The sequence below is a fragment of the Labrus mixtus genome, chromosome 4 (assembly GCF_963584025.1).
Source record: "Labrus mixtus chromosome 4, fLabMix1.1, whole genome shotgun sequence".
Lineage (NCBI taxonomy): Eukaryota > Metazoa > Chordata > Actinopteri > Labriformes > Labridae > Labrus > Labrus mixtus.
In genome coordinates this window covers 753,517-768,091 of record NC_083615.1, presented here as the reverse complement: position 1 = coordinate 768,091, position 14,575 = coordinate 753,517, and the positions used below count along the sequence as shown (strand labels likewise).

The window sequence follows — 14,575 nt, the reverse complement described above, 5'->3', positions numbered from 1 at the left end:
ATACATTTACCCTTTGGGGCTGCATGTCATCAGCTGGGACACATAATGCATCCTCAATCCTCTCATTTGAGGTTATGAGCTGTAACGCTGACAGCAACATGCAGTTTTTGACTTACACAGCTAGGGCATAAAAAGAACATTGAATTTGCCTGCAAATTATTTGGTAAAGTAAAATAATATGTCATACTCAATCCAATTACAGTCTCGTCCATTCTGACCTCAAAATCAAAAGAAGTGGGCCAAGTAGGGCCAAAGTAAAACTGGGACTGGTGGAACTGTGTCTGGGATGCCTAAGAGAAGGCAGCGAGCGTGTGCCCACAGTTCTCACTGTCTTAATAGCTCACTGACTAATCCCTGATATTCCTCCATGATCTAAACCTGCAGCCCCATGTAGCAAAAGAACACTGTGGCATTGTGTCCCTGCTCTTTAAAAAAAGTCTGTGATTCATTTACTGGCAGTGCCTTTTTGGATCCACAAACTATATTTTTTCTCATTCCTTGTAGTGTTGTAAGCCTCAACAAAACTGGTTTCTTGTGGGGCTGTTTTTTGTCCAGGATTTTGACTGTGATGTTTTTAGTTGTCAGTTGTTGTTGCAATGCCCAGATGAAATTGTATTTGCTTTTTTTTAATTAATTTTTTTAGAGTGTCTTTTAATTGTTGTGAGGAAGGTTGATGTTAATTGTTTGGAGTATTTTCCATGAGTGAGTATGAGTTTGGCAGTGTTTTAGAACTCTCTATTGATTTCACTCGTTCTCTTTAGTGTGACAGCACCACTGTGAAATGTTGCACTAGCGCTCTCTGCTGGTAGAAACTGGAATATTGAAATTGTGCCTATTCATGAGTTTTAAATGTATCCTCTAATACTTACACGATGATCACAAATTGAATACCATTATTATCTTAAAAAAGCAGAATAAATAAATTAACAGTGTTTACAGTGTTAATAGTGTTTTTTTTATTGGGGGGTTTATGGTGATTTATGGTGTTGTATAATGGCTTACAAGCATTGATGATTTATTTTGTCCCATTTGAGTTTGAAAAGCACACATTATAATCACATTTTTTTTTAAATTGATAAAGTAAGCTTGTCATCTGAACCTCTCTTTTCTCTTTCCCTTGGCAGGTGTGCTCTGTTCTGGTGCCAGATCAGCAGTTCACAATGAAAGTGAAGAGATGAGCCTGCAGCGAGCAGCCGTGTCCCTGCAGTTCCTGCCACTGGACCTTTACTGATTCTTCCTCAAAGAAGACGATGCCCTTGTCTCCCAGATTGCACTTCTGAGGACAAGGCCTTCACAGCAAGCGTTGTGCACCATGGCAGGAGAGACTCAGCAATTGCATGCTGTCCAAGAGCTGGACCCTGAGTTCAAACTGCAGGATGTGGGGACGGCGCCGGAACCACAGACTGACAAAGCCACAAAGGAGTCTTCAAAGCACTTTGCAAGCACAGGGACTGAGTCCAGAGCCAGCAGCGTTGAGGCCAAAGCTGAAAAAGTAGAGAAGCAAAGGGACTGTCCTCAGCAGCGAGAAGCTGTCATACGGCCGCAGCAGGCAGGGAAGATTGACTTCAGGTCACTTCAGAACCGATCAAAGTTTTCCAGTGACAGGACTTGGTCGAGTGGGAAAGGCAGCCCCCAGTCCCCGAGTGGAAAGGGCCGCAGTCGGGAGAAGGGAAAGAGGTCGGGAAAAACAGAGCGTGGCAACCCCCAGCAGCTGTACAGACTGAGCATTACAAATCCACGCTCCAACCCCAACATCGGTATCGCCTACCCACAGCAGAAGGTTTTGCCACCCAAGAAATTGGAGACCGGCCGTGGCCCAGTTTCGGGCAGCTACAGATTCCACGTTCCCAGTATACCAGAGAGGGAGGCCGAACTCCAACAAGAAGAGCTCAACTATAGCCGGTGCTTCCAAGACGCCCCCTCTAACCTCACCTCCCCAAGCTATACCTCACAGGCGCTAGGTTCCTCAAGTGGAACGTCAACCCATCCACATCCACCCCTGTCACAGCAGCAGCAGCAGCAGGCTGCATCCATGGAGATCAACAGTGCACAGCCGGGCAGTCAGCTGATTCCTGCTGACTTTCAGCTGAGTGCCTCTAACACATGGCAGTCTCCTGAAAAAACTTTTAACGGTGCTAACTATGGGGTGTCATCCCAAAAATCCACTGCCCTTACAGAAGCTAACAAGGCAAGTGCATTTGTGCCTGCTCAGTTTCAATATGGATATCATTTCCTGGAAGAATCGACCTCTGACTCTTTTCCATGTGAACAAAACACCCAATCTCAAGACTTTACAGACTCGTCTGTTCATGTGTCCCACAACTCTTTTTCCTTTACGTCCGGAGAATGTCAAAGCATTGCTCAGAACAGTTCTCAGTTCATTAACGAACAGCAGCCAGAGGATAGAGGCTGTTACTCTCAACCCCCGCCGTCTCAGTTCATTCAAGGGGTCGCATCCGCCATACAGTGTCCCAGGAATCTGAGCGAGGATTCAGCGAGCAGCGACAGCTCGGGCACCAGCTCACAGCAGTCAGAGCGGGGACAGACCGCCCCACCTGAAAGCACAGAAGCTTTTGGTCACGGAGACAGTAGGGATTCAGCAATCACTTCTGGGAGTAGTAGGAACTGTCACTCTAAAGACACAGCTGCCGGCCAAAGAACACTCATTCAAGGAAGTGTGCATCATGCAAGAAATACTTCCCAAGGCCCCGCCTCCCAAGGGCACTTTATTAACAAATCATTTAACAACCCTCAAGTCAGTAACATGCACACAGGCTCAATAACCTTTGACAAAAACATCAATAATAAGGTTCTAAATAGGTTACCAAACTCATGGGAGGGGACTAGTAAGGCATACACAACAGCCAACCAAAACACAATGCAGTATTCTGATATGACAGACAAGTTTCAGTTTCAGACCCAGCCACTTGACCAAAGGCAAAATCCCTCTAAAAATAACCGAATGCCCTGGCAGCAGATTCGGCCGACTCCCGCCATGCCAAACCAAAAAATAATCGAGTTATCGAGGCAAATGAGTTCTCAAAAATTGTCTTACATGGTTGCCCCCACTGACTGGCAGGATGATAGTAAATCACTTAAACATAGCTCGCTCAAAAACCCGAGCTCTTTCCTGAACGGTAGAACTAGCGATGGGTTTTCAAACAAAAGACAAGAGACTGTCAAACACAGCGGTAATACTGTCTCCACGTTTAAAGTCGAGATGAGCCATGCACAAGTGTGTGAGTCCAAAAGCAAGGCGGTGTTCTTCGGGGTTAACCAGTCTCTTCCAGCTGCGTCTTCAAGAAACTACAATTATTCTCCGTTGCAGGTCCCGCCAATGGGACTCATGATGGTGTCACCTTATGAATCGCCTTTGCCCTCACCGGTTCATAACCCTGCATCGAGCAGCACCTGTTCTTCCCTCTCTCCAGCATCCACCAGTCCTGTTGATATCAGCTCAGAGGACAGTCACATGTCAAAGTCAGCGACCCCTCACTCGTTTTATCACCAGTCCCAGCCGCCCAAAACACAAATCCTGTCAGATCACCTGACCTCTCACCCTCACCAGTTTCATTCTGACGCTCCGCAAAACCACACCTATGCACCGGACAGAGCCAAAGACAACATTATGAGCTACCTACAAAACACAGCGCTTCCTAAGACTGCCATGGATGGCAACAAAGGTTACATGGACAGTTTTGGAGTGGAGCATCACCAGCCTCCGCCGCCGTACTCCGCACATCAGCTGTTAGCGACCTCGTTAGCCACGGCGAATCTCGACCAGTTGGATGTGCTCTTAACATGCAAGCAGTGCGACCAGAACTTCAATAACCTGGCTTCATTTCTAGGCCACAAGCAATACTGCAGTCACCATCCGTTTGCACAAAATGACCTAAAAGACATATCAAAGATGGAGGAAAACAGGAAGTTTCAAGCTGACGCCACAAAAGCGGTGTCGTCTGTGTCAAATGTCTCAATGTCGAGGTGCCCTTCTGACCTTCACCTGTCTCTGTTGGGCCTCAACAAAAATGGCGATCTCATATCTGACACTGAAACTAAAGGAGACAGTAAGGATGACCAACTGAAGCTGAACTTGTTTTCTGGTCCTGGTAACCTGCCGGTCCCCCTCCCTGATCTAGAAATGGAGGATGCCAAATTAGACAGCCTAATCACAGAAGCCCTGAACAGACTGGGATATCAATCGGACAACACAGAGATTGACAGCAGCTTTATCGACGCATTCGCTGATGACGACCTCACAACTGTTAAAGCGACGTCAAACAAACAATGTATGAAAACCAAAGAATCCCTGATCCATGAGAGCAAAAACAAACAAGTAGCAAATGATGCCAGGTCGTTCACGCAGGGAAAGTATTTCTATGACTCTGACGCTGTGAGCCCGGAGACAGAGAAACACTACACAGAAAGCAAACTTGAGAAAATAACTCTGAATTTAGAAAAAGAGGAGAAAATCAACATCAAAAAGGAAGTCTCTCATAAAAATTCAGGAACCGCCTCGAGGGAGAAGACGAGAGAACAAGACGGCAAAGTGAAAGAGTCGAGAAAACTGTGCAAGGGTGAGGAAGAGAACGCGAGTGCACAAAGGTTTCTCTTGTCTGGCAAGTTTTCCAAGCGTTGTGGCGTTAAAAGCATTCAGGAGAGCAATGCACCTCGAGGGTCAACATCCTCACAGCCTTCCCCATCGCCGATCTCAAGAACTGCAGTGAAGGAGAGCAAGAGGAAAAGCACTGGAGGGGGCACCTGGAGCAAAGAGCTTATTCACAAAATAGTTCAACAGAAAAATAAGCTTCATAAACTTCATGTTAAAGGCACCAAGAACCTCCAGTTCTCCCTGGTGATGGAGAGGCTGACTCCCACTGTGCAGAACCCTGCGTTTGGAGAGTACGACTACGTCTCAGACACAGATGATGAGTGTGAACCTGTCAAGATAGCGAGCCAAGGGCGGCTGAATCAAAGCAGTCGATGTAAATACACATACACCAAAGAGTGCAAATGGCGAGCGAGGAACGAGAGGGACCAGGCAGCGTGGAGACACGAGTCGAAAGAGTGTTTTGAGATGAAGAAAAGCGAGGAGGTTTCTCTCTCGCCTGAGAAACTCTGTTCTCACCAGAGACTCAGGAGGAGGGGCAGCAGGTCGTCCACAAGCAGTGAACTCAGCACATCTGTGAGTGTTTCGAGCGATTGTATCAACAGCCCCAAAAGCACTGACCGCACTGACTCGGACTGTGAGAGGAAGACAGAAATCAAAAAGAAAGAGTCTCCAGAGCACAGAACCTATGAAAGGTCCTCCCCGAAGAAGTCGTCTAAAGAATCGAGCGTGCTCTCGCTGACGTTCACTAAATCTGTCAAAAAGTATAACACTAACAAAGACATTCCTCCTGATAGCAAAGGCAACACAGAGGATCCAAAGAAGTTTCATTCAAATCCAGAAGGTGATGATCCGGTGCTATCCTCACAAAAATCAAAAGAGACGAACAAAAACCTCGAAAAATGCAACAGAGCAAAATCAAGAGAGAAGCTCGAGTCTTACAAAGAAGATACTGTCAGTTCAGATAGAGTCAACACACAGAGATCACACAGTCTGAGCCCCAAAGAAGAACCCACAATGTGTAGCAGTTCAGATGCAAAGTCACTACAGTTGAGTTCAAACACTCCCATGATCGACAGAGAAAGTGATTTCAATATTGACAGAAGGGCAAAGGATAAAAGAAGAGAACTATCAGACGATGCCACGTCTGAAAAACAGAGCGACAGCAGCTGTGTGGTGAAAGAAGCGCTAACTTTATGCAACAAGGAAGACACACTTTGCACCTCTTTGATGGACGAGGTGTGCCTCTCTCCAACTGAAAGCCAAGGCCCGTTCATACAAAAAGACACACTCCACCTCATGCCCTACCCCCTGGATCAGGAACAAGTGCTCATCAAATCCCCACTCTCCTTCGACACGTCTTCAATGTTTGGGGACCTCGGGGGATTCGACAGTGGCCTTTACTCAGACATGCCCATTCAGAAAGACGGTTTCCATTCACTGGAGAATACAGACGACAAAAAGGTGGAGTTTGTGTCGTCCTTCTCGCCCTTTCTGGAGCAAAAAGACTGGAGCCTCATAGTGAGCCCCGTGCAACCATATGAGATATCTCAGTACAAAGACAGCTCTGAGAAGTCGCATGAAAAGAAAGCAGATTATAATCATGTTCCTTTGTCTCTGCCAGAGAAAATAATTGACTACGGTGCGAATCTCAACAGCTGTGCATCAGAGGACGAGCTGGAGATAAAAAGAATAGTGAACGAGCTTGAGAACCAGCTGCAGACGACGAGGCTGGAGAGCCCGCCCTTGCTAGCGGAGGGTGTCCCCAAGCAGCTGCAGATGAGCAAATTCTCACCTTTACGTCTCAGCGACGAGTCAGGGAGTGAAACCGCTGGCCTGGATATGAGCTGCCCCGTGCAAACAATAGAAGCACCAGAGGCCAGTTTGCCTTCAGAGCCTTTTACGGAACCATGGGCCAGTCCATTTCAGTTCGAGTTAATGGGCGGGCAAAGCAGTCCCCACAATCCAATTTGCGATGACACAGGGGTGGTTGAACATTTTTCTGAAAAAGGACACGATGCACCGAATTTGATCGCAACAGCCTCACAAGTTTTCAATCGACAACAACGCCATGCCCACAAATCAGAGGAGCAGAAGGCGGAAAAAAGGGCTAAAAAAGAAACAAAGGAGGAAATCTTGGAGCAGAAGAGATACACAGAAAACCTCATGAAAAGCCTCGAGGTGATTTCAGACTCTATATTCAAAAAAGAGCCCATTATATCGGAACACGAGGAGCCAAATGTCACCTCTCTCACAAGTCAACAACATCAAGGAATTGAATGTCAAGAAAAAGATGCGGTTCAGAGAGAAGACGACGACGGTGAAAGGGAAGCAATTACCGGGAAGGAGAATACATTATCACCTCCAAATATCAATGAACGGAAGGATGATATAAAATGTATTCTGAATGAGTCCCAGCTGTCGCTCTCTAACAGCGCTGACCCCGCTGTTGATGGAAACCAGCCGATTTCATCACAGCCGAGGGAGTCCACAGAAAACAATGAAAGCAAGGAGGAGACTAAAGTCACATCAGAGGAGGATACAGTCGAGAACAGAGATTTAATTGAGTCCGCTCTGTGTTTATGTGCAGCGACACCTGACCCACATGTGGTGGATGGATCTGGCGGGAACTGTAATGCATCTGACAATGTGAAGAGTAGTGATGGTCAAGAGCATGCAGCCACGGATGAATATGAGGTAGCAGAGGCGGTGAAGGGAATTACTGGTCAATCTGTGAGCCATCGTTTATCACAGGCTTTACCCGCCACCGGTCGGGACATTTGTGAAAAAGTAAAAAACATCATCGAGTCGTCACTTGAAGAGCAATCCACTCACAATCCAGATTCCTCAAATTTAACAAATGCTGGTAGCAGTGGTGGCAGTGTCATTGAGGAGATAACTGTTGAAAAGGATGATCTGATTGGATCGTCTCCCTCTAAAAGCTGCAGCCCCGCTAACACCTACAGCACGAGTCTAACAACCGATGTGCCAATGGAGATCGTCACCTCAGACCAGCCTTGCAGTCCGATACTTGTGGAAACAAACACAGACAACAAAAGCCCCTGCTCAACATTTCTGGACGACCGGTCCAGTCAGCTGGTTGCTCCGCAGTCCGATAACGATGATTCCTGCAAAGTGATTTCACTTAAACCTGAAACCGCTCTTCCCTTTGAAACCATTCAGACACAAGAGGAGCTTTTAGATGTTCAGGATATCAAAGAGCATCTCCCTGTCGATTTCATGGCAAGCCACCAAAACTCACCATGCAGGGAGGAGGTGGAGGAAAGTGACTGTCTTTTTGTCGACACCGCGACACCAGCAAGTCCTCTTTTATCGACCTCTGATCGGAGGCTCATGCAGGACTGGGACAGAGAAGAGGATTCATGTCATTCACAAAGCAATATCAGTAACATGTCTGTTGACCAAAACTCAATTCAAAACATGAAATCCCCAATAAACCAAGAAGATGGCACAAAGGGTGTTAACAATGACAAACAACAAAATACAACAACGGGGATGGAGTACTCTTTGATAATCCCGCCTCCCCTTGACTTGGGAATTGAGTGTAAAATCCCCGACTCTGAAACCCACATTTCTTCTCCACTGCCAGTGCCCGGATCAGCAAACCAATCAAGTGTCTCAGACGAACTCGGAAAGGGAGATCTAATTTACGACTTCAAACTCAGTCCCCTCAACTACATCAGCATCACAGACGAGCCGCCGCAATTAAATCAATACAACTACATAGCAATTTCACCGGCCAGTAAACTTGAAGAGAATCCAAACATCAAACAGAGTCCCAGAGACGACTGTGAACCGTGTGTCCTGAGTGTTGACCCTGCACTGATTTTCCACAAAAATGGAGCCGACACCGATACAGCTGCATCGCTAAACTCCGACCCTGAAGCTAATCTGACTTTATCAGATGAACCACTGGTCCTCCAGCAGAGTTTGGACTTTACAAGTTTTTCATTGGGTCTGCCTCCTCCTCAAAACGAAGGCAAAGACTCCTCAGCTGGTACTCCCGTTGGACCTCCTTTGCAGACTCACGCTGTCATCTTGAAAAAGGTTGAGGCGGAAACTTTAGATTCTCTTGCTGAGGACAATTCACTTTCAGAAGTTTTGCCCAATCCAAAGCCAATCATCAACTGTGAAAATGGACTAATGCCTCTTGCGCCAGACGCATCAGAGAAGCCTCCAACAAGAGAGTCCGGCCTGTGTTTAACGACGCACCAAGTACCCAAAGAGACGACGCACAAAAAGGCACAAAACAACACCCAACAGGGGAAAGTAATGTGTGAAATCTGCCTCATGTGTTTCAGGACTGTCCCAGGTTTAAAAAGACATAAAGCCATGAAACATTCGGTTAGACCTGTGAAACACATCGGCCCACAGAGCACAGCATCAAGCCATCAAGGGACTGTGCTTATTTATGAAGCATCACAAACTACAGAGAAGGAACATAAAGATGATTCACAGACCTGTTGCCCAACAAAAATAGACGGGCTGCCTGAGACAACAAGCACTCTCATATCTACAGCTGCAGAGTCTGCGTCGGTCCTTGAGGAAATGGCATCTGAGACGAGTGCAGTCGCGGTGGATGAAACAGGCCGTCAAAACCCTCAAAAAGCAAACAAGAACAACAAGGCGAGGAAGACCAAAAGCAGCGAGGCAAACATAAAGCCAGACCCGTTCTCTGATGAGCTTTTGAATATATTAAAAACAGACATACTTCAAGCTATAACTCCTGAATTCAAAAGCAGCGGGATACAAGAGCAACACAAATCTCCCAAGGAACAGGTGGGAATCGTTGACCGAGCTTTAACCGGAACAGAGACGTTCCCCAACTCTGTTTCTGTTAACTTTGTCAAAAAGGCCCCAACAGAAGAACTAAATGTACTTAATGGGACTGTGGCACTTAATCAAATCACTGATGCACAAGAAAGCATAACAGAGATGGCAAATGGGGAAGTATGTACAGATGCAATTTTGGAAAGTGCTGCACCTGTAGAAAAAGATATTATGAGAGAATACGATGAGTCTGTAATGTCTCTGTGCAATGTGGAAGTAATGTGTGAACAGAAAAAATCACAAGAGATCCTTGCCCGAGAGATTCTGAGAAAAGTGACAGTTGAGATAAAATGTGAGAATAAGAGTGGCCCTCCAGACATGGTACATCCTGTCGCCTGTTTGAATCCTGCCCCTCTCAGTCCTCCCTCCAGCTTGAGTCCCGATCTGAAGTCCCTGCTCGACGACGACACCACGTTCTCACAGCTGTTCCCCAGAGACGAGGAGGCGAAGAGGAAAAAGTGCCCCAGGGTGTACGGCAAGAAAAGTAAAAGGCAGAAACTATCGCCTGATTCGAGTGTTCCTCCCTCTGAAACTTTCATGCACAATAAAGATCAATGCATGGAAAACCAAGCCAAGCCAACGTTCACCGACAATCAGACCAGGAGCTGTGAATACGAGGACAAACCTATCGACAATGCCGTCACAAAACCATTGTCAGATGTTCAACAAAGTGACAAGCAGGATGTTTGTGAGAACACTAAAGAGTTCGGCCTCTTAGATCCACTTCAGAGCACCATTGATAAATCTTCAATCGAATGGAGCGGCTCCAGTGACTTCAGTGGTTTTGATGCAGGCCCAGTGATTCCCTCTAATCCCAGCACATGCAAACCAGAAGCCCCAATCACACCTTACCCTGTGCCCCCGCCCTCCGTCCCCTACGCTGTCGAGCCGTGCAACACAGACAACGTCCAAACCTTCAACAGCATCGACATCCAGAACATCAACACAACATTTCAGCTTCCTGAGATTCAGTTCTTTGAACCCAACAAAGACATCACAGTGGCTCCGCCTATCGGAACTGTTGACGAGGAAAACAGAGATGAAGAAAAATCTGACAAAGTAACCGAGCGACGAGGCAGGAAGAGGCAAGACGGGAGGATGAAGGTGAAAGACAAGCAGTACAAATGCAAAGTGTGCTTCACTTGGTTCCTCACCCTGGGCGAGCTGAACTTTCACAAACTCTCCCACAACCCCTCCCCCCCTCCGACCTGCTACATGTGTGTCCAACGCAAGTTCAGCTCCAGGGAGCAGCTGAGGGACCACCTGAGGGAGAAACATGCCAAGAACAAGACGGGTATCTGGACCTGTGGAATGTGCTTGAAGGAGATATCAGACGTGTGGATGTACAATGAACACTTGCGAGAGCATGCCACTCAGTTCGCCCGGAGAGGTCAAACCCAGGGCTCCATGTTGGGCATTCCCGGCTGCTTCATGCAGGAGACGGCCGTGAAGAACTTCATCACCTCAATCATGCAGCACCGCCCCAGCAAAACCAACAGAGAGTCCAGCAGAGCTACCAAAGAACAGGAAAAAGTTGCTGCTGCAGATAGCACTGCAGTGGGAGGGGCGAAACACTCGGAGGGGGCTGAGCCAAGAGTTCCCAAAAGTAAAAGTAGCAGCGGAGCAGGCGGGAAGCAGAACACATTAACCCCACTCGAGGTCCTCCACAAAACAGAGACACCTAAAAGTGTTGAAATGCATCCCAACTGCAAAGACCCCTCGAGAGACTGCCACCACTGTGGGAAACAATTCCCCAAGCCGTTTAAACTCCAAAGACATTTAGTGGTTCACAATTTGGAAAAGATCTTTCTGTGTCACAAATGTCCCGTCTCTTATCAGGAGGCCCAGGAGCTCAAAGGCCACCTGAAGAGGGCGCATGAGGAGGTGGATGAGCTCGATTCAAAACACACCACGCTCTACACCTGTGAGCTCTGCGCCGACGTCATGCATGTGATTAAGAAATCCTTCATCTGCAGCACCTGTAACTACACCTTCTCCAAGAAGGAGCAGTTTGATCGACACATGGAGAAACACCTGTCGGGCGGGAACAAAATCTTTAAATTCAGAGGTGTTTACAGACCAGTCAAAGCGTCCGCCGCCAAAGAAGATGAGTGCGACTCTCCGGCGAGTAAGAAGAGGAGGATTCTCTCCGACAGTCTGCAGGAAAACAGTTCAGACAGCGGCATCGCCAGCGTCAGCTCCCTGCACTTAAGTCAAAACTCAGAAACAGCATCTTCAAAAGCCTCTGCGTCCACAGCGGACGACTCCACACAGACCGTATCCAACGAGTACCACAGTGACACAAACAGTCCAAACGTGAAGACCGAGGACACGGCTGAGGACTACTCTGAACTGCTTGTAGAACTTGAGAAGTGTATTCACAGCAGCTCTTCAGAGTCTGCTTCACCAAAGAAAGAGGAAATTGACCCAAACACCTCACCCATTCTCGATACAGAGGGTAATGGAAAATCAATTGCTGAACCGTATGATGTGAAAGAGGAGGATGAGTCAGTCTGCATTAGAGCAGAGACGACCTCATGGTCGGTGTCGAGAGAGAATATTTGTGCGGAGGAGGAGGAGGCTGTTAGAGTTAAGGAAGGCTCCGATGAAAGTGACACAGCTGAGACAGAAAAAGCAGGTTCACTACCTCCCGGTGACGACTGTTTTGTCAGCTTAAAGGACAATCAAACGACGCCTGAGTCGGCAAAGAATGACAAAGCTGCTGATGTCACTGAGCAGCAGAGGGATGACGAGCATCACCCGACAAAAGTTTCAAATACTGACAGCAAACAGCTGACTTTATCCCAAGGTGCTGAGCAGGAATGTAGCAGTCACATAAAAGACAAAATCACTCCAGCCAAAACGACCGACAACACTAAAAACTGCACTACTACAACAACAAGCGGCACAAAGGCTTCAGATTCAACGCCCGCCCTCCACTCCAAGAGTCCCCCCAATGCTTTAGTGTTGAACGAGGACAGAGAATCTGTGAGACCACAGAAGAAGAGGAAAGACCTGAAATCCCCCCACGGTCTGCAGAGGGTTTCCTCTCCGGCTACACAGGAGAACTTTGGTGTCGATTCCAGGGCCAAGAAGAAATTTCGCACAAGCAAGTGTGCAAATCCCTCCCTGCAAAGGAAGTCGGACGGACCCAATGACTACCCCGTGCTTTCCTCAGTGCGGGACGACGTCGTTAGCAACAAAATCGTCTCCAAGTGCAAGAGTTCCAACCTGCAGTCTAAAAGAAGCTTGCTGGACGGTTGTAAGAAAGCTGAGATTGTGACTCCTCTTAACGGGGACTTCAAAGCCAAAAAGGGACCTTTGGGGCGTCCTCTGCATCCCCCTATTTCTAAAATGACTTCAGTCCCCATGAACAATTCTTTGAATAAATCACGGCCGAAAACGGGGGTTCGGTCGATGGAGAGCCACTCCTACAGGACCGCCGAGTCCCAGAACCACCTCCTAAGCCAGCTGTTTGGCCAAAAACTCACAAGCTTTAAGATTCCTTTAAGGAAGGACACGTCAGAATCTATTAACTGAAAGGGGGGAGATGGATCTGTGAATAAGGGACTGTACATTTCACAGTTATAAATGTTTTAAATTCATTATGGTGAATGAGATTGCACAGCTCTTTTCTGTGAAACGCTATCTGTAAGTCTTACGTAGTCACTTTAATGTCTTCTTTGTACATGTGTTTTTTATTACACAAATGTGAGGACGAACGGCAGATATGAATTTATGGATCAAAGATGAATATGCCGGTTGGAAAAAATCATTGGTCTTTTTCTTTTTTTTTTTGTCTTTGTTGGATATCATCCACTTCAGAGATTCTAATTCATTTACCTTGAGGAAAGAAAAAAAGAAATACTTGAAAACACATCTAAAACATTCTCTTTAAAGAAATGCATGTTTATTTTGCATTCACAACATGATTTTATTAGTTTCAGTCTTTCTGCTAAAAAAGGACCAAATGACATCTTCAAACTGACCTGGACCATCGTCTGTGCACCTTCAGTACATGCTTTTGACATATTACATTTTGTATTCTTTTTTTTTTTTTAACTTTACTGTAATGCATTGACAATTCATCATATTAGCCTTTTTGTATAAACATTTCCTGGTGCTACATTGTGTTCGATTGTAATGTGAATACCAATGTCCTCGGAAGGGAACGTGAGATCTGTAGCGATTACAGTACATTCATCCAACTGTTTTTTACTGCTTCTCTGTAGTTTGTTCAAGATACTGTGTCAAAACCATCCAAGTACTCCATATGTGGGCCGACAGAAGATTAGGAAAGCTTCCATTGTTTTTAAACTCAGGTCCATACGAGGACGTCACAGTCCCAAGACCTGTATTCAGAGTTCTTCCCATGCACTGATAATACCGCACACAAATCACAAACTCACTCATCTGTGTCTGTAACTCCAACTGTTTCATTATGATGAGTATTTACTAGAACAACAAACAAAAAGGTGCTTCATCTTGTTTATACTGTATGTATCTTATATTGTATAAAAGTGTAGGTAGATTATTTTGGTGTCATGCTTCATGTCAAAGTTCTATTTTAATAATGTGCAGAGAGAATCAGAATGAGAAGAAAGGGAACTGCAGTGCCTCTTGAAAAGCTGTTTGAGTGGTTCACTAAGTGCCTCTTTAATAGGTTGTTAATAAAGATATGAATCGGTATTCTTCTTCTTTTTTCTTTCTTTGTTCATGTCAAGTTTTTTTGCAAATGTTCCAACTTCCGTCCCTGTGGACCGCAGCTGTCACTGAACGCATCAAACACTGCGAGCGGTGGAAGCTGCTTGTGTGCCCGGAGGCGAAAAACAGGTGCACACACAACAACGTTTTTTCATCTTTTGGATCAGCACATCAGTGATAATGTGGAAAAATGAGCATAAATACATCTTTACAACAGGGAAACCTTGAACAGAAGAGAGTTTACATTTATCCAACAATGTGTTAGTTAGCATGAGAGCTGTCCTGCAGGTTTAGTGACTACGTCCTGCAGCTGTCATGTTGCCCTTTCGCCTCGTGTAAAACGGCTTCTATTCCTACACGAGCATTCATCATCATCACATAGGAATAAAAAGCCATAGTACACGGCGGCAT

General features: G+C 46.3%; 1 protein-coding gene across 2 annotated transcripts in view; it reads left to right on the top strand.

Annotated features, from left to right (window-relative positions):
- The window catches only part of LOC132973508 (zinc finger protein 469), a 236,888-nt gene extending 222,739 nt beyond the window's left edge, over nt 1–14,149 (top strand). For both annotated transcript variants that reach the window (XM_061036997.1, XM_061036998.1), the window contains one exon: nt 1,125–14,149. In XM_061036997.1, coding sequence (XP_060892980.1) covers nt 1,313–13,000 — 11,688 coding nt within the window. In that variant the 5' untranslated portion in view covers nt 1,125–1,312 and the 3' untranslated portion in view covers nt 13,001–14,149. The remainder of the gene's footprint in view (nt 1–1,124) is intronic.
- Nucleotides 14,150–14,575: the final 426 nt, after the last annotated feature.